The 24,841-nt window shown below is 36.4% G+C and overlaps 2 protein-coding genes across 4 annotated transcripts in view; one reads left to right on the forward strand and one right to left on the reverse strand.

Annotated features, from left to right (window-relative positions):
• The window catches only part of COL4A6 (collagen type IV alpha 6 chain), a 288,857-nt gene extending 287,757 nt beyond the window's left edge, over positions 1–1,100 (reverse strand). Inside the window, exons 1-2 of the mRNA XM_042974020.1 lie at positions 871–1,100; positions 626–677 (exon numbers count right to left, since the gene is read on the reverse strand). Coding sequence (XP_042829954.1) covers positions 626–677; positions 871–881 — 63 coding nt within the window. The 5' untranslated portion in view covers positions 882–1,100. The remainder of the gene's footprint in view (positions 1–625; positions 678–870) is intronic.
• A 1,516-nt stretch (positions 1,101–2,616) lies between these two features.
• COL4A5 (collagen type IV alpha 5 chain) overlaps positions 2,617–24,841 on the forward strand; it is a 236,354-nt gene continuing 214,129 nt past the window's right edge. For all 3 annotated transcript variants that reach the window (XM_042974017.1, XM_042974018.1, XM_042974019.1), the window contains exon 1: positions 2,617–2,995. In XM_042974017.1, coding sequence (XP_042829951.1) covers positions 2,915–2,995 — 81 coding nt within the window. In that variant the 5' untranslated portion in view covers positions 2,617–2,914. The remainder of the gene's footprint in view (positions 2,996–24,841) is intronic.

Here is a 24,841-nt window from a genome sequence, read left to right on the forward strand (position 1 = left end):
TTTTTTTTTCTATTCTAAACACTAACTTTTAACTTTCTGATGACACAGAAAACCAGTGGAAGGAAACATCAGACAGAAATTGAACATCATTAGTGGTATTAGTTAAGTTCAGGTAGTTAAAGATCCAGATGTTGTCATCTGGTACTGTCAAAGGACTCACAAGCAAATACTTAAGCTTAACTTCCATAATTTTCAGGACGCTTTCAATTCCCACTCCTTGTGCTCTCCTCCCACTCTCAAACCTGTGTGCCAATTCATGTTCTTGTAGAGCAGGGAAAATTACATTTCTTCCGCCTTGGAGATAGATGCAGAGAAAGGCATCAGATGTCAGTCCTCTTAAGTCGTCTGGGAACACGCTGGGAAATGTGTGCCTCTTGTGTCTTCTACTTTTATTTTCTCAACCCGCTACGAAGATTTTGGGACAGAAAGACGCCTGAGTCCCAAAGGCATACGTGTGACACTGCGCTATTCCTCTCTAAGAACCCCATTAACTCCCACTAGAAACGAGAGTGATGTAAACTCTGCTTCGCAGTGCAACCTTCTGTAACCCCCTAACACAAACACAAGTGGAATGGAGAGGGGGTCAAGGGAGGAGGAGGGAAAGGGGTCAGGAGAAGAGACTCACCGCTCCTGCCAGTTCTTCGGTCAGGCACAACGTAACCAGGAGCAGCCACAACCTGAAACAGGAGGGACGGTGAGTAACATGGGCTCTCTAGGCTCCGGGGTCCTACGTCTGTCCATAGCCCCCGACCCTTTCTTGCTGCCTGCCCCCACTTTCTCTGCAATGACATAAGTACAACTACAGTCCTGGCCCGGCAAAGTAGCTCAAAGTGGGAAAGAGGGAGGGGAGCTCGGGCAGCAACAGCTCACCCAGGGTGCATGCTTGCGGCTCCTCCGGAGCTGGGTCCTGGGAGACTGCTAAGCGGCTCCACAGCCCAGGCTCATCAGGGCTCCGCTGATGCTCGGCGGCTGCTTCCTTATTCGGGAGGACGGGCTTGGGGGGCGAACTGGCTCACTTCGGAAGAAACTAAATTCAGCTTCTAGATAAGACGTGCCCCAAAGGGAAACAGTCAGCGGTGCCCGCTACAACTTGCCGCACTCAAAAGATAGTTCCATACACCAGGAGAGGAAGGAATGGAGGGGAAAGGGGCGGGGCTGTCTGTTGTCAATCATCCCCCCTACCTTGGGCAGCCGGGCGTCTTTCTCACTTTCAGGCACCTCTGCACATAACATTCGCACGCATCTCCATAGTTTTCATGCACAGACCCATAGAGACCTATAAGACTAAGATCTAAGCAACTATGCAGCATACACTTCCATAAACCACTGTTAACTATTACACATAAATAGATTTAGGGCACAGGACTGACTTCTACAAATGGGCCCCAAACTACAATTGCACACTTGGCCCAAATGCATACAACACTCATTCTAATTGATTGTATACTAAGCTCTTGGGAGTGGCGGTGGTGGTTGTTTCTGGAATTGGAAATCTAGCCAAAGTGGAGTAGAACCTAAGGATGAGTAGGCCCCCATGAATAGGTCCAAAGCCTTGAAAGACTCCCTAGTGACAGATTCTAGGGTCTGAGATAACAGAAATGTTCTGAAGAATTCTTGGGCAAATCTCTGAAAGATCTTCCCAGGAGTCCACACAAAATATTTTCTGGGCCTGTTGGTACTTTAACCAATCTGTAGATCAGGATTACCAAAGTAATGTTCAAGTCTACTTTATTTGGGAAACATCAATGCAAATGCCATTAACTCTATATAAACGTTTCCAGTTGGTGTTTGTGTTACTTTTAAAGGCAACTGCAAGAAAGTTATTTAATTCCCTGTACTAAATCCTTCTGAAACACAATCGCAATGAGAATCAATACCTTTTACGTTGGTTCAATATAAAAGGTAAAAATAATGGCATTTAGCGATGCAGTTAAATAAAAATATATGACTATATTACAATAACATCCAACCATATGATAATTACTAATATCTACTGAATGCGCCTCAATCTTAGATGCATATAACACGCATAAAGTCTTCACATACATGCATGTTCATTTTCTTAATTCTTCGGTTATAAGAATATATTTAATTATATAGATATACTTATATAGTTCTAATATTTTCACATATTCTGTTGTATGTAGAAACTGTCTTGCGAGCAGGTGTAAGGTAAAGAGCACCAGCAGCCCTGGGAGCGGCGACCAAAATTTCTTTCTAACCATTAACAATAAAAAGCACACTTCCTCCAAGATTCATCCGCGAAAAAAAAATAGTCCCAGCTAAGGTCTACTTGTAATTGGCTTTGGGGATCTCACCAATGAGAGTGGGACTGGGCAGGGAAGAGTAATGCCAAAGGAAGGTGCAAGTGAACAAATAGAAAAGCTTCCCGGTTGGACTTTCGGTGCTCGGCCAACTGGCCTGGAAGTTTCCCTCCCCCAAATAACTGAGCGTCACTCCCTCGCAGGTTGCTGGTGCAGGCTAAAACTGGGGCGGAGTGATCCTCAAATTCCCCAGGGCTGGTGGGGAGGGGGCGGTGCGGGAGGAGAGAGGGAGGAAAGTAGAGCTGTGGGACCTGCGTGAAGAAAAAGTTTGCAAGTGCGGACAGAAGGGAAAAGTGCTCCCGAGAGATCGGCTTTGGGGAGGGGAGGGGGGAGGGAAGAAGAGCTTCTCCTTTCCCCCCCCCCAATTTAAAAAAATATTTATTATTATTTATTATTATTATTTTTTTTACCCCCGCTCCACTCTTAAAAAGCTTTCGTCTCACCTAAGCCCACGGGCACAATTGGGACACCCTTGCTGTCCCTCTCCGACTCCAGCTCTCTCCCCATAAACCCTCAAGATTATGTCAGTCGGTCCGAGCTAGCCAGGGATCTCGTGCGGGTGCTGAAGGAGCTGCGGGAGCCGGAGAAGAATGCAACTGCGTGGAATCAGCCTGGCTGCCGGCTTGTTCTTACTGGCCCTCAGTCTTTGGGGGCAGCCTGCAGAGGCTGCGGTAAGTCCTTCGATCTACCCCCCCCCCCTCCATGCACTCCCCCCTCCCCCGCCACCTCACTCTCCCGCAGAAATTACTTTTTTGTCCCTTTACCTTCCTTTCTCCTCGGCCTTGGCTAGGGAATTCCAGTCTGCCCTCACTTGTTTAGGAAAACAAAAAACAAACATTATTTACAACGCTGGTAACTCCAGCCTTCTTCAGCCCAGGGGGAGAGGTTTACGTTTAAAAATGGGGCTGCTTGCTTTCCTGCAGCTAGCCGCTCGGGGGTCGGAGCGGGGCCGGGGTTGGGGGACGCCGGTGAACAGATCGCCAGGCTCTGGAGGGTATTTGAAACTTTTCCTCCCCACCCTACGCCCTCGGGGGTTTCCCTGTCTGCCGGCTAACCTTTACACTAGTTGTGCCCAACCCACGCACTCTTTAAACTTGGGCTGTAGTATTAATATTTAGGCTTTTCCGAATCCAGCTGCCATCAAAGTGCTGAGCGCGCCCAGGAAGTGCTTCCCTTTTGCCCCTTCCTTAAGCAGCACGAATCTGCCTTCTCTGGCCGGGAAAGCCTCTGTAGAGACCTCGTTCCCCTTTTGACATTCTTACTGTAAAAGCTGAGGTAACACACCAGAGAAGGAGATCCAGACGGATGGCCTTAGGCTTCAGGTCTTTTTTGCGTCTTTTTTTTTTTTTTTTTTTTTTTTTAATTTTAAGTTTTGGGTTTCTGTTTGTTGTTTACTTAAAAAAAAAAAAAAAAAAAAAAAAACTAAGGCACCTAAACAAATGGAGAATTTGCCCATCACCTGTTTAAAGGAAAGGAATTCTCTTTTTCCCCCCGAGAGTAAGTGTTCTGGTTTAAAGGACAGTGAAGGAGGATGCTCATGTGAAATGACAGAGAGAAAAGTTCCACTTAGTTTTTAGGAATGGAGAATTAAAACCCCAATATATCTCCTAGAAGGATCTCTGGGTAGTCCCACCCACTCTCTTTCTGGGGAAGAGGCAGATGTGTAGGAATGAATGGCCTTGTTAAAGAAGTGTTCTCCAGCCTGAAGCCATCATCCTTCATTTCACTTAACCTCTAAAGAATTAAGTACGTGAAAGATTATTTAAAAGTTATATTTGAGTGATCATTAATGTGAGAGAATGGCTTAGGCCTTCACGTGGTTGAGTGACTTGGCACTTTTTTATATATGCAGCTGCTATGTTAGGGCTTATCTGGGTCCACTTTTAAGTTAGCTGTCTGGTTTCTCTATACACTCAGCATACCTTACATTACATTGTCCTTCTTTTATCCTCCAGAAAATGTGTACTCAAGGTATGAAAACTAACTTTCATATTACTCTAAGCACAGCATAATTATGATAGCAAATCTGCTGAAAAACCATGAATATCAAGTATTTGTAACTACATTTGTAATTTTGCCTCCAAAACAATTATATGATTTAAAATTGCTTTTTGGATGCAGAGCATCTCAATGGGGTAAGGTTTTGCCACTCGATAGTGCTTATAGACGTTTAGATAAAACAATTGTGTTGAAAATAGTTACCTTTAAAAACATGGTGCTTACTGCTTATGGCATTTGGCCAGGGGCAAAGATTTTGTGGATGTTTGATTAAATATTTCGAATTTTTTATGTGACATTGCTATTAGTAAATGTGTACCAGATACCAGTTGTACAGGTATGTATAACAATACTATACATCAATTTGTATTAGATCAATTTATATTAAAAGTGAGATCTCTTTTTATGGTTGACAAAACTTGGGAGCAAGCTTGTTTTCTTGGACTCTTTAATGGTTGAGTGTTCATGAAGTAGTTACAGAAGATACCGTGCAGTTTTTTCCTTTTTCTTTCTATGTAATTTTAAAAGAGCATTTTTGTATCCCATTTCTCTGTCATTAGGACACCGTGCCTGTAATAAAGCCAGGGGTTTGGTTTTTCTGCTTCACACATCAATATCCTAGTTAGATGAAATGTTTTAATCATCTCAAAGATCTGAATGGTATCTTCTCTCCATATTAGTGCAGGGATATTGGTGACCTTCTCCAGAGTAAACTGGATGGTACTGGGGCTGACTGATTATTGGCTTCAGTAGTCTAGTATTGGGACTTTTATATCAGGAAGACCATTGATAACCTAAATTGCTTTCATTTTTCATAGTTAAGTGATTTATCTCTGAAGTCATGCCAAATTGGGATATCACAAGTATGTGGAAGATTTTTTTTAAGTAGAGTGTTTATTAGGTGGAATAGAGTAACTTTTATGTTACTTACCTAGCAGTAAGAGAAAAAGGCAGGTTTAGATCGCAATGGTCATTTGTAGTGGTGAAAATAACATATTTTTATGCAAAGGTAATTATACCTGTATTTATTCACTGTCAGTAGGATACGCACTTAGATTTATGGATAGTGAGTTTTTTGTGCAGTAGAGTGGATAGGTTTCTCTAATTTAAACGGACCATCTCTCTTGTGACCAGTGGCAACAACTCATTAAGGGTGGTATTGTGGTTTGTGACCAGGAACAGTTTTTCCTGTGAAGTATGCAATGAATTAACTGCTCCATAGGAAGAATTTATTGACACTGTTTCCGTAGCGTACATTTTTGAGTGTTTACTATGTGCCAAGCACTGTGCTAATATGGTAATGTACATTATCATATTTAATCTTCACAACAGACCTATGAGGTGTATATCATTGTTATCCCCACTTTACAGATCAAGAATCTATGGATCATAGAGGTTAAGTATCTTGCAAAAAGTCACAGAGTTATTAAGTTGGGGAGCTGGAAATGTGAATTGAGACACCTTGACTCCAAATCCTTTACCCTCAATCACTGTACTATATTGCCTCTTTTGTATGTGGTGTGTAGAGATTTATTTGCTCTTCAGAGTGTTTGGATCTCTGCTACTTTTTTTCTTTTTTTTTGGTGGTGGAGACACAAGAGTTGAAATGGAAATGATAATGGGGATTACATCTCTTCCTGCTGATGTTGGGAGAAGTAGCATGGCATAATGGAAAGAGCTTTGGAGGTAGAATAAAAGATCATAATAGAGATCAGTTTGATCTCCATATGTATGTCTACATATAGAGAGATAATTTAAAAGCAATATAGAAGCAATTGCTTGATGCAGGTTGTATGATTTTATACAATCACATTTTTATATTAACTAACTTAAGTTAGATTTCTAAAACAACTATAATTTGTGGTGGATGATTATTTTGAGGAAAGATTTGCTTTATCCTTCTTTTAATTAGTTTTCCATAATTTTAAATATACTGAACTTTTCAGGAGCATGTCTATTGTGATAAAACAGGGTATGTGTATATGGTGGCACTCTGCTTAATATGCCCAATTCACATATGTTGTTTTTACCAATTTACTTACCCATCATATCCAATTGTATTTACTCAACTATCTATACAACTTTAGTCTTGTGTATATATTTATATATGTACCTGTCCTTTGTGTAAGAGTGTGTACATTTTTTTTCTGTTTTTATTTGGCTTTTGATGTTTGTATATACAACACATAAGACTCTTTACTTGAGTTAACCTTTTTTTTAACTTTTTGATGTTGTTGATACAGTATTTATTTATTTAATATAATTTATTGTCAAATTGGCTTCCATACAAAACCCAGTGCTCATCTCAACAAGTGCCCTCCTCAGTGCCCATCACCCACTTTCCCCTCTCCCTCACCCCCCATCAACCCCTCAGTTTGTTCTCTGTATTTAAGAGTCTCTTATGGTTTGCCTCCCTTCCTCTCTGTAACTTTTTTTCCCCTTCCCCTCCCCCCATGGTCTTCTGTTAAGTTTCTCAAGATCCAACCTTGATAACTTGATTCATGTTATGTCTGCCAGGTTTATATGCCATAAAGTCACTATTTTGTCCTTTTCATAATTACAGAGTAAGCAGATCTTGTGAGACTGTTTGGGGTGATACTATGAAACAATGTAAATATCCTGTTTCTCATCATACTTTTGCCTGCTAATTTTAGCATCTATTGAGGATTCTAGCCTGAATAATTATTACTCTGACATTTGCCAAATGGTGATTTTCAGGTTTTAACATTTTCTGCATTTAATAATTGAATTCTAATGTAACAGAACTTTATGTTCTCTGCTATTTATTTATTATCTATTTATTCAGTTATTTAAGGTAGTATGGAATTATGGATATTTGTTTATTCTATGAGTTATAATGAATTTTGCTAATTTTTTTGGCTGAAATTACCCCATTTTTGGCTAACAGGAGCCTCTTCTAGTTGGCTCCTGTGTCCTTTCAGTGTGTCCCTATCGTTTTTTGAGCATTGCCTTACATTCTGGTACCATAAGATGTTCCAGCCTCATTTTTCTACTTTCTCTGCCCCAGCCTTGGAATCAGCTGTTTCTCCAAGGAGCTTTGATTCTTTTATTGGATAATGGTATTTAGAGATCAATGTCTGGGTGCTTGGTGTGCTCATTGCTATTGAGGTGTCATTGCATCTATGTCTTCTCAGCAGACAAAACATAGATACATACCCACGTCTATATCTTATTTTTTTACAACCTATCTTTGTATATATATGATTAAACAACATGAATTTGTACTTACATCACTGATTCCAGTCCAAGACCACAGAATAAAAACACATCTTTGATGTTTTGGAATCTCACTGCTTTCTGGTATCTTTCCTCAGACATGTTTGATGGGCTTTGGAGAGGTCTTGTACAGTCTTTAAAAGCTTGGCCTCTGGAGTCAAATTCCTTTATTGGCAAAAGGGTGTGAGTGGTACCTATGTCACAGATTGTTTTGAGGATAGAATGAGAAGAGGTATGTAAAGTATTTAGAATAATACTTGGCAAATAATGAATAAATTAAAGATTTCATTATTGTCATTACAAACTATTGACTTGCCATTTCTTATTGCATTAACTCTCAAATTTTCTGCCTGATTTTCAGGATCTAACATTATCTTTCTCCCCATCCAACCTTATTTTTCATTACATTTTATAATATATGTTCTCCATTGTAGCCTAGGTCAGCTTTTCTATAATCCCTTGATTACTACATACATATTTTGCCTCTCCATTTTGATTAGAGTCCTATCGATCTAAATCTTTACTCAGTTTCAGTGTGATGTTTATATTCATCCAGCAGATATTTATTCAGCAACTTACAAGTATTTAACAATTGTATTTATGTTGTTTTATTTCCACACTCTTGGATATGTACTGTTCACAAAATCAGTTTGTGCTAGACACTGTGGATAAAACTAAAGAAGATAGACAAGTTTCTGGCCTTCATGGAGTTTACATGCTAGTGAGAATAAATAGTCTTTCTCTTAAACTTTCCCTTACTATTATATACCAATGACTGATTTTACACTTCTTTGAACACTTGCAGTATTTATGCTCTTCCTGTCTAGTATCCAAATGTATTTGGTCTTACAAGTATTTTGGTTCATGGGATTTTATCTGTTCTCCCTATTAAATCATAAGCAAGAACTGTATATCTGTTCATTTGTTCAACCAGTTTCCATGTTGGTTCTGTCTTATAGCAAAAGTAATACATGTTCAGTATGGGAAACTTGAAAAATACAGAAAATTATAAACAAAATAAAAACATGTCCACAATTCTACCAATAGCATAGAAATAACCTCTATTGTTGTTTTGATGATTTTCCTTATGTATCTAATCTTTTCTTAAAAGAGTATATTGGTTAAAATTTTTAAAAGCTGGAATTACTTTATATATAGTTTTATAACTTAATGCTTTTTTCACTTATCAAGCATTTCCCCATGTTATTAAAATTCTTCCTTTAAAGATATTAGTTTTAAATGGCTGTATACAATTTATATGTATACACACCACAATTAATTTACCTATTCACTTTTATAGAATATATATGTATATTTTTAAGTTTATTTATTTATTTTGAGAGAGAGAGAGTGCAAGCAGGGGAGGGGCAGAAGGAAAGGGAGAGAGAGAATCCCAAGCAGGCTCCCTGCCCTCTGGCACAGAGCCCAACATACGGCTTTATCCCATGAACTGTGCGGTCATGACCTGAGCCAAAATCAAGAGTCTCATGCTTAACTGACTGAGCCACCCGTGTACCCCTATATAATACTTTCTAAATACTTATGTATTTATTTTGAGACAGAGGGGGAGAGTGGCTGTGTATGCACGCATGCGGGAGAGGGGCTGAGATAAAGAGTCCCAAGCAGCCTAGTGCTATCAGCACAGAGCCGGACTCTTTGGGGTATGATCTCAACAACCATGAGATCATGATCTGAGCCAAAATCAAGAGTTGGAAGCTTAACCGACTGAGCCACCCAGGCACCCCAGAATATTTTTTAAAGATTTTTTAAAAGTAATCTTGCCATTTGGAACTATGTGGATGGAACTAGAGGGTATTATGCTAAGCAAAATTAGTCAGACAAAGACAAATATCATATGACTTCACTCATATAAGGAATTTAAGATACAAAACAGATGAACATAAGGGAAGGGAAGCAAAAATAATATAAAAACAGGGAAGGGGACAAAACATAAGAGACTCTTAAATACAGAGAACAAACAGGGTTGCTGGAGGGATTGTGGGAGGGGGGATAGGCTAAATGGGTAAGGGGCATTAAGGAATCTACTCCTGAAATCATTGTTGCACTATATGCTAACTAACCTGTAAATTAAAAGAAAAAAAAATCTCTACACCCAATGTGGGGCTCAAACTCACAACCCTGAAGATCAAGAATCGCATGTTCTACTGACTGAGCCAGACAGGTACCCGTATAGAATATATCTTTAAATATCAAGTTTTTAAAGCCATTGTAAGAAAAACTGCAGTGAACAATTCTTATTCCATATTTTGTATTATTTTTTTAGTATTTCCTCCTTTATGGGGAGTTAGTGGGTTAGAGGCCATAAGTATTTTCAGAGTCTTTGGTATATATAGTAGACTCTGACATTTAGAAAGATGACATTAACAGATAAATTATGATAGCTAACTTTTTTTTAGTAGTTCCTGTGTTATACCCTATTAGATAGGTAATACTCTTTCCATTTTTATGTACAAGGAATCTGAGGCCCACAAGGTAGTTAAATAACTTGTCTAAGGTCATGCAGTTGGTAAGTGATTGGGCCAAGATTTGAACTGGAATGGTCTGGCTCTAGAACCTGCTCATGAGATTTTCCTCAGTTCCTATTTAATACATTATAGATAATACAGAAAAGTAAAGTCATGTTGAAAAGTTGAATAATTCCCACTGCCTTGCCCATAGTCCTGTCCTGCGGTTGGTCACTTAACTTGATTTTAAAGATACACTCACCACTGACCCATCCTTTGATAACTCTTTACTATAATTGCCTAGGCCATCCATCTTCAAGGGCCTAAATTTTAATTTTGTGAACCATACATTCCTCTACATCTCTACCCTGGACAGAAGGTGGAGCCTGCCCTCCATGAATAAATCCCCTACTGACTTCTTCCTAGCCATAGCAAGGGTATAACATACCTCAAACCCATTGATATCCCTCCTTCCCTAAGAGAATTTTGGAATGAGACTGAAATGGAAGCCCCTTCTGCTCTCCCTCCCCACCCTCTTCACCAGCCCTGACCCGTAGCTGCCAATGATGTGTGCACTTAAATGGCCGTGTCTTTGTCTAGTTCTGTCCCTTGCTTTCATCTTTCCCTTAGTGTTACTCCAGGACCTTTTCCCCCATTAATTGCTAATCTATTTTTCCCACTTTGGGTTGATGCTATTCCAGCCCCCATCTCCTCTTTTAGAAACAAACTTGTAAGTATATATGAGATCAGAGGTCCCCCATCCATTTTGTACCACTCCCACTTTACCTTCTTGTGTTTCCTCACTAGCTAAGAGACTTTATTGCCTTTATGCCAGCCTTGTAGCTTGTGCAATTCAAATGTATTCCTCTGTAAAATCACAAACTGTTATGCATTATGGCTTTTCCAGGTGGCATTTGAATAGCTAAACTTTAAGCTTCCGAATGATAGAGATCTGCTCTTGCCAAATTACTTTCCAGAATGGTTTTACCAATTATACTCCTATCAGTAGTGTGTAAGAGTGCCTATGAGACAACCTTAATCATTTTTTTTCTATCTAGTAGAGTGACTATGGAATTGATGCTCAATTGATTGCCAGTTGGTTGGTTGATTTGGTCCTATCCTCTAATGATTTTCTTTTTAAAGTGTAATGATTCCATTATCTCATCCCCTTCTGACAATAGCAACTATGGAACAGAAGTAATTTTTGAAAATATATTCTCTCTAATTAACATTATAAATGAACCACCCAGCCACTTAACTAAATCTTGATTACAAAGATTTGTTTTTAATAGCAGTATTTCTTGAGGATTTTGGAGCGGTATCTTTAGTGTGATCTCTGATACATAGGCTCCTTTAATTTTAACAAACCAGATTCTCATTTTATGCATCAATGCTTGAGTTTATTTACCTTCATAATCTATCCAGGTCCAACTGCCCTTTGTTCCTTTAGCAGCTTCTGCTGGCCTTTAACCAAAAGTGTAGTCTGCAATGGTACTTGCTGCCCTGTTGAAACGAGAATCTTAAATCCCTTGCTATTTGCTAACCAAAGCCAACCAAAGGCAAATGTTATAAAGGAAACAAGCTTTCGCTAAATTTAATTTTTAACTTACTTTTTAATTTTACTGAATCCGATGTAAACATTACATTTACTTATTAACTTGGTGACTTAAGCACCATTTATGAGCAAGTGCTAGTCAGGTTAATGGAATTGGTTTTATGACAGTGAGTACTAAAATAGGACTGTAAGAAATTCTGTTGGCATTTATATCATCTTATAATTCAGTCAAATAACACTCTTCCTATATGTTATGAGAAATGGCTGATTTGCATCCAGAATTTCTTATAGTATATATGACATTAATGGGATAGGGAAGGAGATTTTGGAACTTTGGGAGGGAAATGGTACTAAGAATCGGACACTAGTGAGATTGTTTAGTGTATTCTGCATTTTGAGCTCTCTAGGACTTTGCTAAAGGAAGAGAGGTCCTTCTTGGTCCATAATCTCATCTTTTAATTGATGTTGTAAAACATTTCTGTATATGAAGGATAGACATAATAGTGTCTGTTTATATCAGATAAGGGTTTTTCTGTTCCAAGTGGTAGAAAACACCAGTTCAATGGTCTCAACAATAAAGACAAATTTTAGCTCACTTAACAAGAAGTTTTGAAGTAGAATATCTCCGAGGTTAATTAATTCAGCCAAATAATGACCTAGGTTCTTTCCATTTTCTGTTTTGCCATACTCTGCCTATCAGCTTACTCAATTCAGATTAGTGCCCTTCATACTAGCAGGATGGCTGCTGCAGTTCCAGAGATCACATGCAGACACCACAATGGCCAGTAAAGAAGAGTATGAACTGTTTGTTCATTTGTGTCCTTTTTTTCAGTACTGAAAACTTTCTCAAGAGTCCCATACCTCCACTCTGAAAACACCTCTTATATCTCATTGGTTAGAATTGTTTTATATGTATATATTTATACCAGTACATTGGCAAATGAAGGACCATAAAAGTAGAGTTAGACCAGTGACTTAACCACCCCCCTCCCCAAAAGCACATTGGTGCCTGGAAAAGTTGGAGAGTGGGGAAATCTGAATGAAATCAAGGTTAGTTTAGGAAGGAAGAAATAGGTCGTGTTCCATGACCTCATGAGCATGTCCTCATGAGCATGACCTCATGAGCATGTCCTTACAAATAGCAGATTTGTAAGAAATTGATTTATTTGTTAAATGTAAGATGTATCACTTAATAGAGAAACTAATGTTTTGTAGAGTTGTACAAATGGAAGATGGTGACTATTTACATAATTATAGACATTTTAGAGCTAGAGGTACATTTAAAGATCTTTCAGGTCAGTGGTTTCAAAGTGTGCCTTTTTCACTGTGTTGGCATTTGCGCTGATGGTGGGTAAAACTGCTAGTGCAGTGTACCAAATTGTCCTAGTAGTTGTATTCTTCATATTATCAGGGGATAAAAAGCCAATTTTACTTAAGAATCGTCTCAGTGGAGCATTAATTTTATTAAGTCTTGACCCTTAGGTGCACATGTTTTTAACATACTGTATGACAAAATGGGAAGTACACACAACACTTCTGTATGTTGAAGTAAGGTCGTTGTTTTTAGGGAAAGCACGTGTGCAGTTGATTCAGTTGTGGCTCAAACTAGCTGATCTTTGCATGGAACACATTTTTATTGAAAGAACAACTGAGACTAACTGTTGTTATTCAGACTTGGGTATTTGGCAGGCATTTTCTCGAAAATGAGCAAAGTGACTCTATCACTTAAAGGAAAATTACTGTCAGTATTTGCTGCCAATAAACAAATTTGAACTTTTCAAGTAAGAATTGGAATTTTGGAAAATTTGAATCTGCCACTATGAGCTTGACAGCTTTCAAAATCTTAGCCTTTTCTAATGAGATTAGTAACTATATTAATGTATATGATTTTTTTTTGATATTGTATAATGAAATGTGTTAACATTCGTAAGTTGTGTAAATCTCAGTGGACCAGTATTTTCCAAATGACTAATGCATGATGTTACCATATCATGCATGGATAAAAGATCCATTCAGAGGCAAGATAGATCAATGAGTTTTAGTGTAACTGAGTACAAATAGTTAATTGATAAGGATTCAGATTCTGTGTTGCAACTAACCTTAGACTCTACCACTTACAGAGCTTTGGCATTGTATCAAAGAATATCCACGATTATCTTAAAAGGCTATTAAAATACTCAAATGTATAACTTTATGAAGCCAGATTTTCTTCATATATTTCAACCAAAACAACATATTGCAATGGAATGAATGTAGAAGCAGATATGGAGATCCCAACTATTTCAACCAAAACAACATATTGAGTGAGACAGAGTGAATGCAGAAGCAGATATGAGGAAGCTGGCTTCTATCAAGGCAGACATTAAAGAGATTTGCCAAAAATATGTAAAACAATCTAAACAATCCTTCTTCATACTTTTTTTTTTGTACTTTTGGAAAATGTAATTCATTTTCATAAAAATGTATAACATGTTAACATGTAATCGGTTCATTATTGTTCATTTTAAATGAATTAATAATTATTTTAAATATTTCTCAGTTTTATTTAATTTTTAGTTTTTACTCAGTTTTTTTATATGGTACATATTGTTAGATATAACCCACCTAAACAAAAGCTCTTGGGGTTCTCAATGATTTTTAAGGGAGTAAGAGGGTCTTCAGACCAAAAAGTTTGAAAACCACTACAGAGACCAACTCCATCATTTTTACAGGAAAGCGAAATATTGATGAGGGATGTGGCTAGTTGCAGAAGCAGAGCAGGAATCTTATTCTCATCCTCTTTCCAGGATACCACTTTGGTTTAGGGATTGGTGAGCTGATAATATGACTTTGTAATTTTATTTATCCTAGTAGACACAATAAATCTAGCAAATACAAAATGATGATACTAGATTGGACTTGTGTCTTTCCTACCATCTTCAGTCCAATTGTCAAGTCAGAAATTTTCTCACTATGTGAACCGAAGCAGAGGAGACTGATGAAGAAAGATAATCAGAGTTATTTTTAGATACTAAATTGGAAAATCCATGAAACCAGGGTCTTTGTCTTATATATCTTTGTATTCACCACAGTATATAGACTGTATTCACACAGTATATAGACAGTATATAGACTGGTTCTTTGTATATAGTTGGTTCTCAGTAGTTAGTTGTTGAATGAATTTTGAATTTGAGGGGGGTAGATTTAGATAGCACCAGAGACCAGACAAGACTGAGAATCAATGGATTAAATTACAGGAACTCTTGATACCAATAATTTTCTAACAATTAAGCTATTTAATAATGGAAATGTCCTATTACTAAAATTGCTCAAATAGGGAATGTATGCTACCTTGTCAGCAATACCTATGAAGTTTCTTTTAATTCTAAAAATCTATTTTTCTGGTTGTAAGAAGGAAAAGCTCTTTTATTGAGCTCAAATCTGCCTCTCTGTAGTTTTGAAGCAACTTTGAGGTATAACTGACATACAGTAAAGTGCACATATTTAAAGTATACAATTTCAGGAGTTGTGACCTATGTAATGCCTGTGAAATTGGCACATTAAAAATAAGGAACATATATATCACCCCAAAAGATTTCCATGCCTTCCTGTGGTCCCTTCCTCCCTTCCCAAATCCATCTTCCACCACCAAGTAACCACTGATCTGCTTTCTTACATTTGTTTCATTTTCTAGAGTTTATTTAAATGGAGTCATATGGTATGTATACTTTGTTCTATCTTCTTTCTCTCAGCATTTGAGAGTCATCCATGTTGTGATGTGTCTCCATAGCTCATTATTTTCTTGCTATGTAGTTAGTATTCCATCGTATGGAGATGCCATATTTTGTTTTTCCATTTACCTGTTAATGGACATTTGGTTTGTTTCCAGTTTGTGGCTATTACAGGTAAAGCTGCTGTGAACATTTTAATATTTGCACTTCAACTGTTACTTTATTGAAGTGTAATTTACAAAAAGTGATATTCACCCATCTTAGGTGAACAGCTCCATTGTTTTTTAACAGTTGTATACACAGTAACCACAATCAGGTCAAGATGTAGAACTGTTCCATTACCCCAAGCTCACTCATGCCCCTTTCCTTTCAGTACCTTTTGTGTCTTCTCTAAGAAATCTTAAAACTCCAAGGTTGCAATAATATTATATGTTTTCTTCTAGAATCTTTATAGTTTCAGATTTTTAGATTGATACTTTTATCCTAAGATACTACTAATTTTTTCCTTTTTTCTAGGGTTTGAGGTACATATTATAAAATTCACCTATTTTATGAGTGCATTCTGTGCGTTTTGATAGATCCATACAACAGTGTAAGTGTAATCTACGATATAGAACAGCATCGTTAAATTTATTCTTTAGTTCTAGTAGTTACTTTGTATTTTCCATGTACATGATTATACTATCTGCAAAGAAAGAGAGTTCCACTTTTTCCTTTTCAATTCCTATGCCTTTTTGTGCTGGCTGCTTTATTTGAACTGGCTAGAACCTCCAGTACAAGTTTAATAGAAGTGGTAACAGAAGACATCCATTTTGGTACTGTGTCTTTTGGGGAAGATATTCAGTATTTTGCCCTTATGTTAGCTTTAAGTTTTTCATAGTTACAGATTGAGGAGGCCCTTTTCCATTCCTATTTCCTTAGACTAAAAATATAGTGTTAAATTTCATCAAGAAATAACTGGCACCTATTTAAATGATCATATTGTCAGGAGCTCGGCTGAGCTCCTAAATCTGAGTAGCCAACTAAAACAAGCCAAAATGAAAGTAACAGTCAAGTCTTTAATTGCTTACTATGATTGTATAAGCAAGAGACTAAACCAAGGAAAGGGCTGACTCCCCGTCCCTCCTATTTACATTTTTCTCAACACAGTGATTCCAGGTCCTTTGGATAAGCACAGACTTGGGGTAGGTCATCTCACTGATGAAGAAGCCCCAAACAAAAAGCTCCCAGGGTTTTATGGACCTAGGGGCCCAGAGGCAGAAGAAGAGAAAGACTAGGAGTGGAAAAGTACCAAGTACTGAGTCAGAATGGAGAAAAGTGTCTTCAGTTTCTCCCCACTTCCTCTGCTATGAACGTTGCAACAAATCTTTGTGTGGACATGTGCTTTTGTTTTCTTGGACAAATATCAAGTAATGGAATTGCTGGGTTATCATAACTCTATTTTTAACTTTACAAGAAACTTATAAATTGTTTTCCAAAGTGGTTGTACCATTGTACATTCCACCAGTATATGAAAGTTCTAGTTATTCCTCATCCTTGCCTGTATTTGCTATTATTATAGTAACCCTTTTTTTAATGTTTATTTTTGAGAGAGAGACAATGTGTGAACAAGGTAGGGGCAGAGAGAGAAAGGGAGACAGAGGATCTGAAGTGGGCTCCATGCTGAGAATGGAGAGCAGAGAGCCCCATGTAAGGCTGGAGCTCAAACTCATGGAACTGTGAGATCATGACCTGAGCCACCTAGGTGCCCCAGTTACTCTTTAATTGTAACCATTTTGATATCTGAGTTTTGTAATCACGTAGTAGTTTTCTTATAGTTGTCTTTTTATTTATATTTAGTAAAATTTGCTATCTTTGGTGTACTATTCTATGAGTTTTGATAGAAGCATATGATCTTGTAACCACTGCCGTAATCAAGATTCAGAACAGTTTCATCATTTCAAAATATGAAATGCTTCCCTTTTATAATTAGCCCCCTCCCCCCAGCCTACCCACAGTTCCTGGCAATTACTCATCTATTTTGTCTTTGTATAATTTTACCTTTTCATAATGTCATAGATTGAATCATTCAGTATGTAACCTTTTGAGTCTAGCTTTTTTTTTCTCTTTAACATAATACATTTGTGATTCATCCATGTAATGTGCTTCAGTAGGCCATTTCTTTTTTGTTTTCTCATAGCTGAGTATTAAGAGCTTTATATATTCTGGATTCAACATTTTGTCTAATCTAATACATACATGTTTTGTAGATATGTTCTCCCTTTTGGTTGCTTGCCTTTTCAATTTTGTAACTGGTTGGGCGCCTGGGTGGCTCAGTCGGTTAAGCGTCTGACTTCGGCTCAGATGACTATCTCGTGGTCCGTGACTCCAAGCCCCGCGTCGGGCTCTGTGCTGACTGCTCAGAGCCTGGAGCCTGTTTCAGATTCTGTGTCTCCCTCTCTCTCTGACCCTCCCCCGTTCATGCTCTGTCTCTCTCTGTCTCAAAAATAAATAAACGTTAAAAAAAATTAAAAAAAAATTTTGTAACTGGTATTTTCAGAGAGGAAATGTTAAATTTTGATACAGTCCAGTTTATCACCTTTTTATGGTTATGACTTTCTGTGTCCTTTATAAAAAATCTTTGACTACCCTAAGGGCATAAAGATTTTCTTCCATGTTTGCTTCTAAAAGTTTCTTTTATAGTTTTACCTTCTTACTCATTTAGTTATTTTGTGTATGGTATTTGGTAAGAATACTGGTGCAGTTTTTTTCCCCATTATGTTTAGTTCTAGCACCATTTATTGAAAAGATGATCTCTTCTTCCATTGAATTAACTAGGTGCCTTTGTTGAAAATCAATTAACCTTATATGTGTGGGTCTATTTTTGGACTCTAATCTGTTCGGTCAACCTATATGTATGTTTTTAAGCTAATACCACATTGTCTTCATTACTGTAGTTTTATAATAAGGATTTAAATCAGGCGGTGCAAATCTCCACATTTGTTCTTTTTCGGATTTTTGGTTTTTCTCCTCATCTTCCTCTCCCTTCTCCTCTCATCCTTTTCCTCCTTATCTTTTGCATTTCTATATAACTTTTATAATTAGCTTTTCAACTCATACAAATAAAACTCATGGAATTTTGAATGAGACTGTTTAATCTGAAGATCATTTGGGAGAAAATTGATATATTAATAGCATTCAATATTCTGATAAATGAACATGATATATATTTCTGTTTATTAAGGTCTTCTTTAATTTCTGTCAGTAATGTTTCCTACTGTTTAGTGTGTAGGTGTTATACATACTTTCTAAATGTATCCCTAAGTATTCATTTGTTTGAATAGTATTATTAATGGTATTGTATTTTATTTTCTGTTTTCAGTTATTGTCATATATAGAAACACAATTGATTTTTTATTGACCTATATTCTGTGATTTTGCTAAACTGTTTTTACTATTTCTGGAAGTCTTTTGTGGATTACTTAGAATTATCTGCAAATGTCATGTCTTTTGTGAATTGAGATAGGTTTACCTCTTTTATTCTACTATGCACACTCTTTTTTTTTCCTCTTTATCTTATTGTTAGGTCATTCAAGAGAACATTTAATATAAGTGTTGAGACTACTGTCTTTTCTAACTTTTCTCAATGTCTAAAAATATTGGTTTCACATATTTTGCAGTTTTCTGATAGTTTATGGAAGACAGCAAGTCCAATAACAATTGATCCAACATAGCCTGCTTTCATTTTTTTGATAACACTGCAGTCAACATTTTTGAATAAAATTATTTGTATTTCAGATTATTTCCTTTGAGAAGACTTTTAAAACTACATATTTTCATCTATATACCTATATCTCTACCTGTGTATCTGTCTACCTTATCTATCCATCCATCTATCCATCTGTCTAAACCAACAGTATACAAGTTACCTCAAGAGCAGTGATCATTTTCTACTTCTATACTTCACGTCATCTAGCAGAAAGCCTTTCACATAATTAACAGAAACTAAAGTTTTTATGATTAATTAATTTTCTCATACTCGGAATCTTTCTTTAATCTTAAGATAAAGATATTTCTGATCTTGCCTGTGAAGTTTGAGGGAAGAGAAGCTAGGATTGTATGATAGTTTTTATTTTCTATTTATTTAGGGGTTTTATTTCTCTTTGATAATGTTTAGGAAACAGAATTTAACTATAATAGGTCAGATTTGGTCATAGATAAAAATATTTTAGAAAATATTTTAGAAAAAAATGTACTTCAGTTTATTTTGAAATAAGGAAGACTCTTTTTCTATCCTCCTTCATTTTGACTTTGTAGGAAAAATGCTTCAACAATGACCCTGTAGGAAATGGCCTTACCCATTTTGAGTTAATTTAGTTTCAGGAAGCCTTTTGAAATGTGAAGCATTTATTAAGCTTCAGTATCCCTTCCCTAGTAGTTTTCCTAGCTGGCTTTTAATGAGCCAATTTGCCCTACCTTTAAGGTCATGTTAATTTTCATTGTTTTGTTTCAAAATGAAGGAGTCAGTTCTTATTACATTGTGATTTGTAAAATAAACTATACATTTTCTTCAGATGTGAGTATGTTGAAAGTTTCCACTGTCTGGCAGAATTTATCTCCATAGGTTTTGGATTTCCTCATCTCCCATTCCCCTTACTCCCTGGAAATACTGGATACATTTTGGAAGAAAGAAAATAATAGCTTTTTTTCTAGTTCTTATGGTCAGTTGAGTTTCTGGGTTTTTAATTTTTAAAGATGATTTTCCTTCAGAATGAGTATACTCAGTTCATAGTAATTTGGTTAATAGTGGGTAAATTCATTTTTTGCCATCACCTCTCTTGATTCTGTTTGCTCGCTTATCTTTTACAGCCTATTTGGGCATTTCATTTTTCTCCACAGTCGCAGTAAAGACTTCTTTTTGTTATGTCACAAGCTTATTAGACCTTATCACTGCCTTCATGCCTTCATTTGTGTATACTGTATAATGGAAAAAAACCACAGAATAATGTTGTAAAATAACAAATGAGACTAAACTGAAAAAGGTCACCTTTTTTAGAGGCTGAAAAAGGGGTTCATCTCCAGGGGCTTGAATTTGTTTTCCTGACTAATTTGACTGACACATTTGAGTTTGCAGATTGACAACCCTTATATTAAAAACATGGGCTTATAAACGTATCTGTTTCCTAATAGATTTTCACACTTATAGTCTCATTTTTTTTAATCCACACCATGATACACATATAGGGAAAGGGAAATATTTTTTTTTGTTCAGATGGTTAAAATCATTATAATTTGAATTTGTCAATATGGTAAAAAACAAGGATGAGTTCAAAATCAAGTCTTTCTGATTTTCAAGAGGCATTGTGAACATTATTTACCCAGGCTTTGTTTTTATTTGAGTATAGTTGACACATGATGTTATGTTAGTTTCAGGTATACAACATAGTGGTTCAACAACTCTTATGGTTATGTTTTGCTCACCAGGAGTGTAGCCACCATCAGTTACCATGCAACGACATCACCACACTATTTACTATATTCCCTATGCTGTACCTTTTATTCCTGTGACCCATTAATTCCATAACTGGAAGCCTGTACCTCTCCAGTCCCTTTCACCCATTTTGCCCACCTCCCCTTCTCCTTTAGTAACCATTAGTTTCATCTGTATTTATAGTCTGGCTCTGCTTTTTGTTTATTAATTTGTTTTGTTTTATAGATAATACTTATAAGTGAAATCATATGGTATTTGTCTTTGACTTACTTCACTTAGCATGCCCAGGCTTCCTTTTAAAATCAAGTCTTGATTTAATCTGAAAAAACGAAAAATATTCAAGAGGCCAAAGGGATTAAATTATTTCAGATTATAATCTTTTTCTTAGTTTTGTTTACATGTTTACTTTTTCATCTGTATTTTTACCTCATGGTACTTTAAAATTCTGTAAAGATTTTTTATTGGGTTTAAACATTAATAGAATTGTAAATTGATATAGAAAGCAAGCATATAGACATAGATACTCTTTAAATCATAGTTAATGGAAATATGTATTTATAGGAACATTAACTTGGTTCATTTGGGTAGAATACTCTAGGGCCTAAAGTTTCATCTCCTTGATAAATGTTTATTCAAAATTAATTGGAAAAAAAAGACTTAGAGGATGATAGTGAAATTATAGGGTTTTTTTCTTATCTGTATTTCCTCAGTTATTTATAGTAAATGCTTATTACTTTTGCAATAAAAAATATTAAGTAATATTGAGTATTAGTTTATGGCTGTAGATTTCAACATTTTTTGGATTTAAACAGTTTAACAACATATTTTACAGTTAACTATTTTATGCCATCATTATTTAAGGACAAGAATGCTAGATGAACTAATGAAATAACTAAAACAGGATTTTATTTTTTTAATAAACAGGTCAACTTTTGAGTTTTCTCCTATCTGCTTTTCTAAAATAGAACTTCATTGCTTTTCAGCCTTTTGGCTAAGATCAAGTGTAGTAAAATAGAACTTCAATGTTTGTTGTTGTAGTTTGTTTTGTTTTGTTTTGTTTTGTTTTAAGTAAAAAATTCCAGGGGGTGCCTGGATGGCTTAGTTGGTTAAGTGTCCAACTTCACTCAGGTCATGATCTCAGAGTTCATGAGTTTGAGCCCCGCCTCGGGCTCTGTGCTGACAGCCCAGAGCCTGGAGCCTGCTTGGGATTCTGTGTTTCCCTCTCTCTCTGCCCCTCTCCTTATGTACACACACTCTCTCTCTCTCTCTCAAAAATAAACATTTAAAAAAATTTAAAAAATTCCAGAGGCGGGGCGCCTGGGTGGCTCAGTTGGTTGAACATCCGACTTCAGCTCAGGTCATGATCTTACAGTTCATGGGTTCGAGCTCCGCATTGGGCTCTGTGCTGACAGCTCAGAGCCTGGAGCCTACTTCGGATTCTGTGTCTCCCTCTCTCTCTGCTCCTTTCCCATTCATGGTCTGTCTCTCTCTGTCTCTCAAAAATAAATAAAGGTTAAAAAGTCTTGAAAAAAATTCCAGAGGCTGCCAGAATAACCTAATGCCAGTAATAATTTTGTCATTGAACACAATGAAGAGGAGTCATTTTTAATTTGTACTCTTTCATGTAAAACATAACACATATTCTCCTTATGTTCCCCCCTGCCCCCCACTGAGTAACACACACCTTTCCACTTTTACTTTGCCAACACTTAAAAAGTGATTTTGAATGCTGGATCCAACTTTTTCACTTATATTTGGAGCAAAATATGTAATGTATGTATGAAACCTATTTTATTTTAGGTTCTTGTGAATGTATCTATAATCTTTAGATAAATTGACATAAAAGTTGCTACAAAATACAAATTCCTTCCTGGTTAAAAAAGTAATTTCAAACCTTTATGTTTTATTTGAGTGTTTTCTGGGGCACCTGGGTGGCTCAGTCCATTGAGCGTCCAACTTCAGCTCAGGTCATGATCTCGCAGTTCAAGAGTTTAAGCCCCACATTGGGCTTGCTGCTGTCAGCACAGAGCCTGCTTTGGATCCTCTGTCCCCTTCTCTCTGCCCCTGCCCTGGTTGTGCTCTCTCTGTCTCTCAAAAATAAATTAACGTGTGTTTTCTAGTTGAATTAGAAATATTCAGGATTTGTAAGATATGTCATCACTCTTTAATACTTCGAAAAGGTATCTTAGTTTTTAATTACTTGTAATTTCTATAATTTATTCCAAAGCCTTAATTAAATAACTTTTAATTAGTTTATGCTTTTTTCCCAATATTGATTGGAAATTTTGAATCATATTTCCTGTTTCTTCCCCAATACCCAACCCCAAGTTATAATTTTCCTGACGAAGAAAATTGTGTCAAACTCAGTGATTGAGATTTGGCCCTGTCTCCCAGCTGGAGCAAAGGGTGTTGTGGAAGGGAGATAACACTTTTAGGGTTTGTATTCCTGAAAGGATGTAGACTTTCTGATTTTGTCTAGAGGATGGTATAGGTGAATGCAGCTAGGTAAAGTGAGAGTGGCATGCTATTAGGCTGTTATATCCATCCTCTTGGAAGATTCTGCACATTTCTTAGCCATTCCTTTGTCAGGAATGACAAATTATTGGAATTTGGCAAACTTTTGGAAGAGTAGGATTTGGAAGTTAGGTTACACTTCAGAACTGAGGTAGAAAGAATGCTGAAATACTGTATCCTGGACACCAAAGGGCCTAGGATTAGAATGATGGACTGTTTTAGAATTTTGGTGTTTGCACTAGGTAGGACAAATTCTTCTCTTTTTATGGCAGTATGAAGTCCCTGCAATAGAAAGACAAATATCATGTGATTTCACTCATATGTGGAATTTAAGATACAAAACAGATGGACATAAGGGACGGGAAGTAAAAATAATATAGAAACAGAGAGGGAGACAAGCCATAAGAGGCTCTTAAATACAGAAAATAAACTGAGGGTTGCTGGTGGAGTGTTGGGTGGGGGAAAGAGATAAAAGGGGTGATGGGCATTAAGGGAGGCACTTGTTGGGATGAGCACTGGGTGTTGTATGTAACTGATGAATCACTAAATTCTATTCCTGAAATTATTATTACACTATATGTTAAGTAACTTGGGTTTACATTAAAAATAAACAGATTTTTTAAAAAAATAAAAATAAATAAATAGTTGGTTTTAAAGTTTCTATAGTAGAATTGAGTAATGGTTGGTTTTAGAGCATGGATGTTGACGTCAGGCTTAATTTAAGTCATGACTTTTCCATGTACTCATTAGGTCAATAATATTAGCCTGAAGTATCTTAATATGCATTACATAGTATGTGTTAAATAAATAATAACTGTGATTTTCCATGGGATCTGTAGTATCGTTTAGTATAATTCAGTGAAATCTAGTTGCCTTTCCTTAGGCATACTAATTTGTTTTTTCCTTTTTTGAGTATCTTTCTTCAGCTTTAGTCTTTACCATCAAGTGGAAAGATGACTTAAAAGAACTTTTTTGGTTTATTTCTAAAGGTATTGGTATTTCTAAAGGTATTAATACCATATTCACTGGTATATGCCAGTTAAATATGAATATACCAATATTTGATACATTAAAAAAAACCAGATACAATTCCTTAAATAGTGTTATCTGATTAGAAATTAAATGGACCAAAAGAGAGACAGGAAAATGGGGGGGAGGGATGGAAGTAGTTGTAAAGAGAAAATTAAAACTAATTTGTAAACAGGAAAACAGGTTTATCTGTAGCCATAGGAAGAAACTGTTACGACTACTTTGAGCACTTTGATTTCCTAGGAAAATCCTAAGGATTTTGATTCCTAAGGTTTTTGATTATTAATTATTTATTGAGTTGAAATTAAATATTTAGATACAGTATAGGTACATATATTGTTATGCATATATGTCACATATATGCAAGTTTATTATTCCTAAACTAATTTAGGGGGTTCTTTTCCACTCAAAGGAAATTTAAATAAATACTTTGAATATTTCAGGAAATACAGCATACCGTTTAGTAAATTTAAGGGAACAAGTGAATAACTTAGCTATTCCAACAATGTTTTGCCTCCGCATTCCTTGGCTCAAACAGG

Source organism: Panthera tigris, chromosome X, assembly GCF_018350195.1.
Source record: "Panthera tigris isolate Pti1 chromosome X, P.tigris_Pti1_mat1.1, whole genome shotgun sequence".
NCBI classification, from domain to species: domain Eukaryota; kingdom Metazoa; phylum Chordata; class Mammalia; order Carnivora; family Felidae; genus Panthera; species Panthera tigris.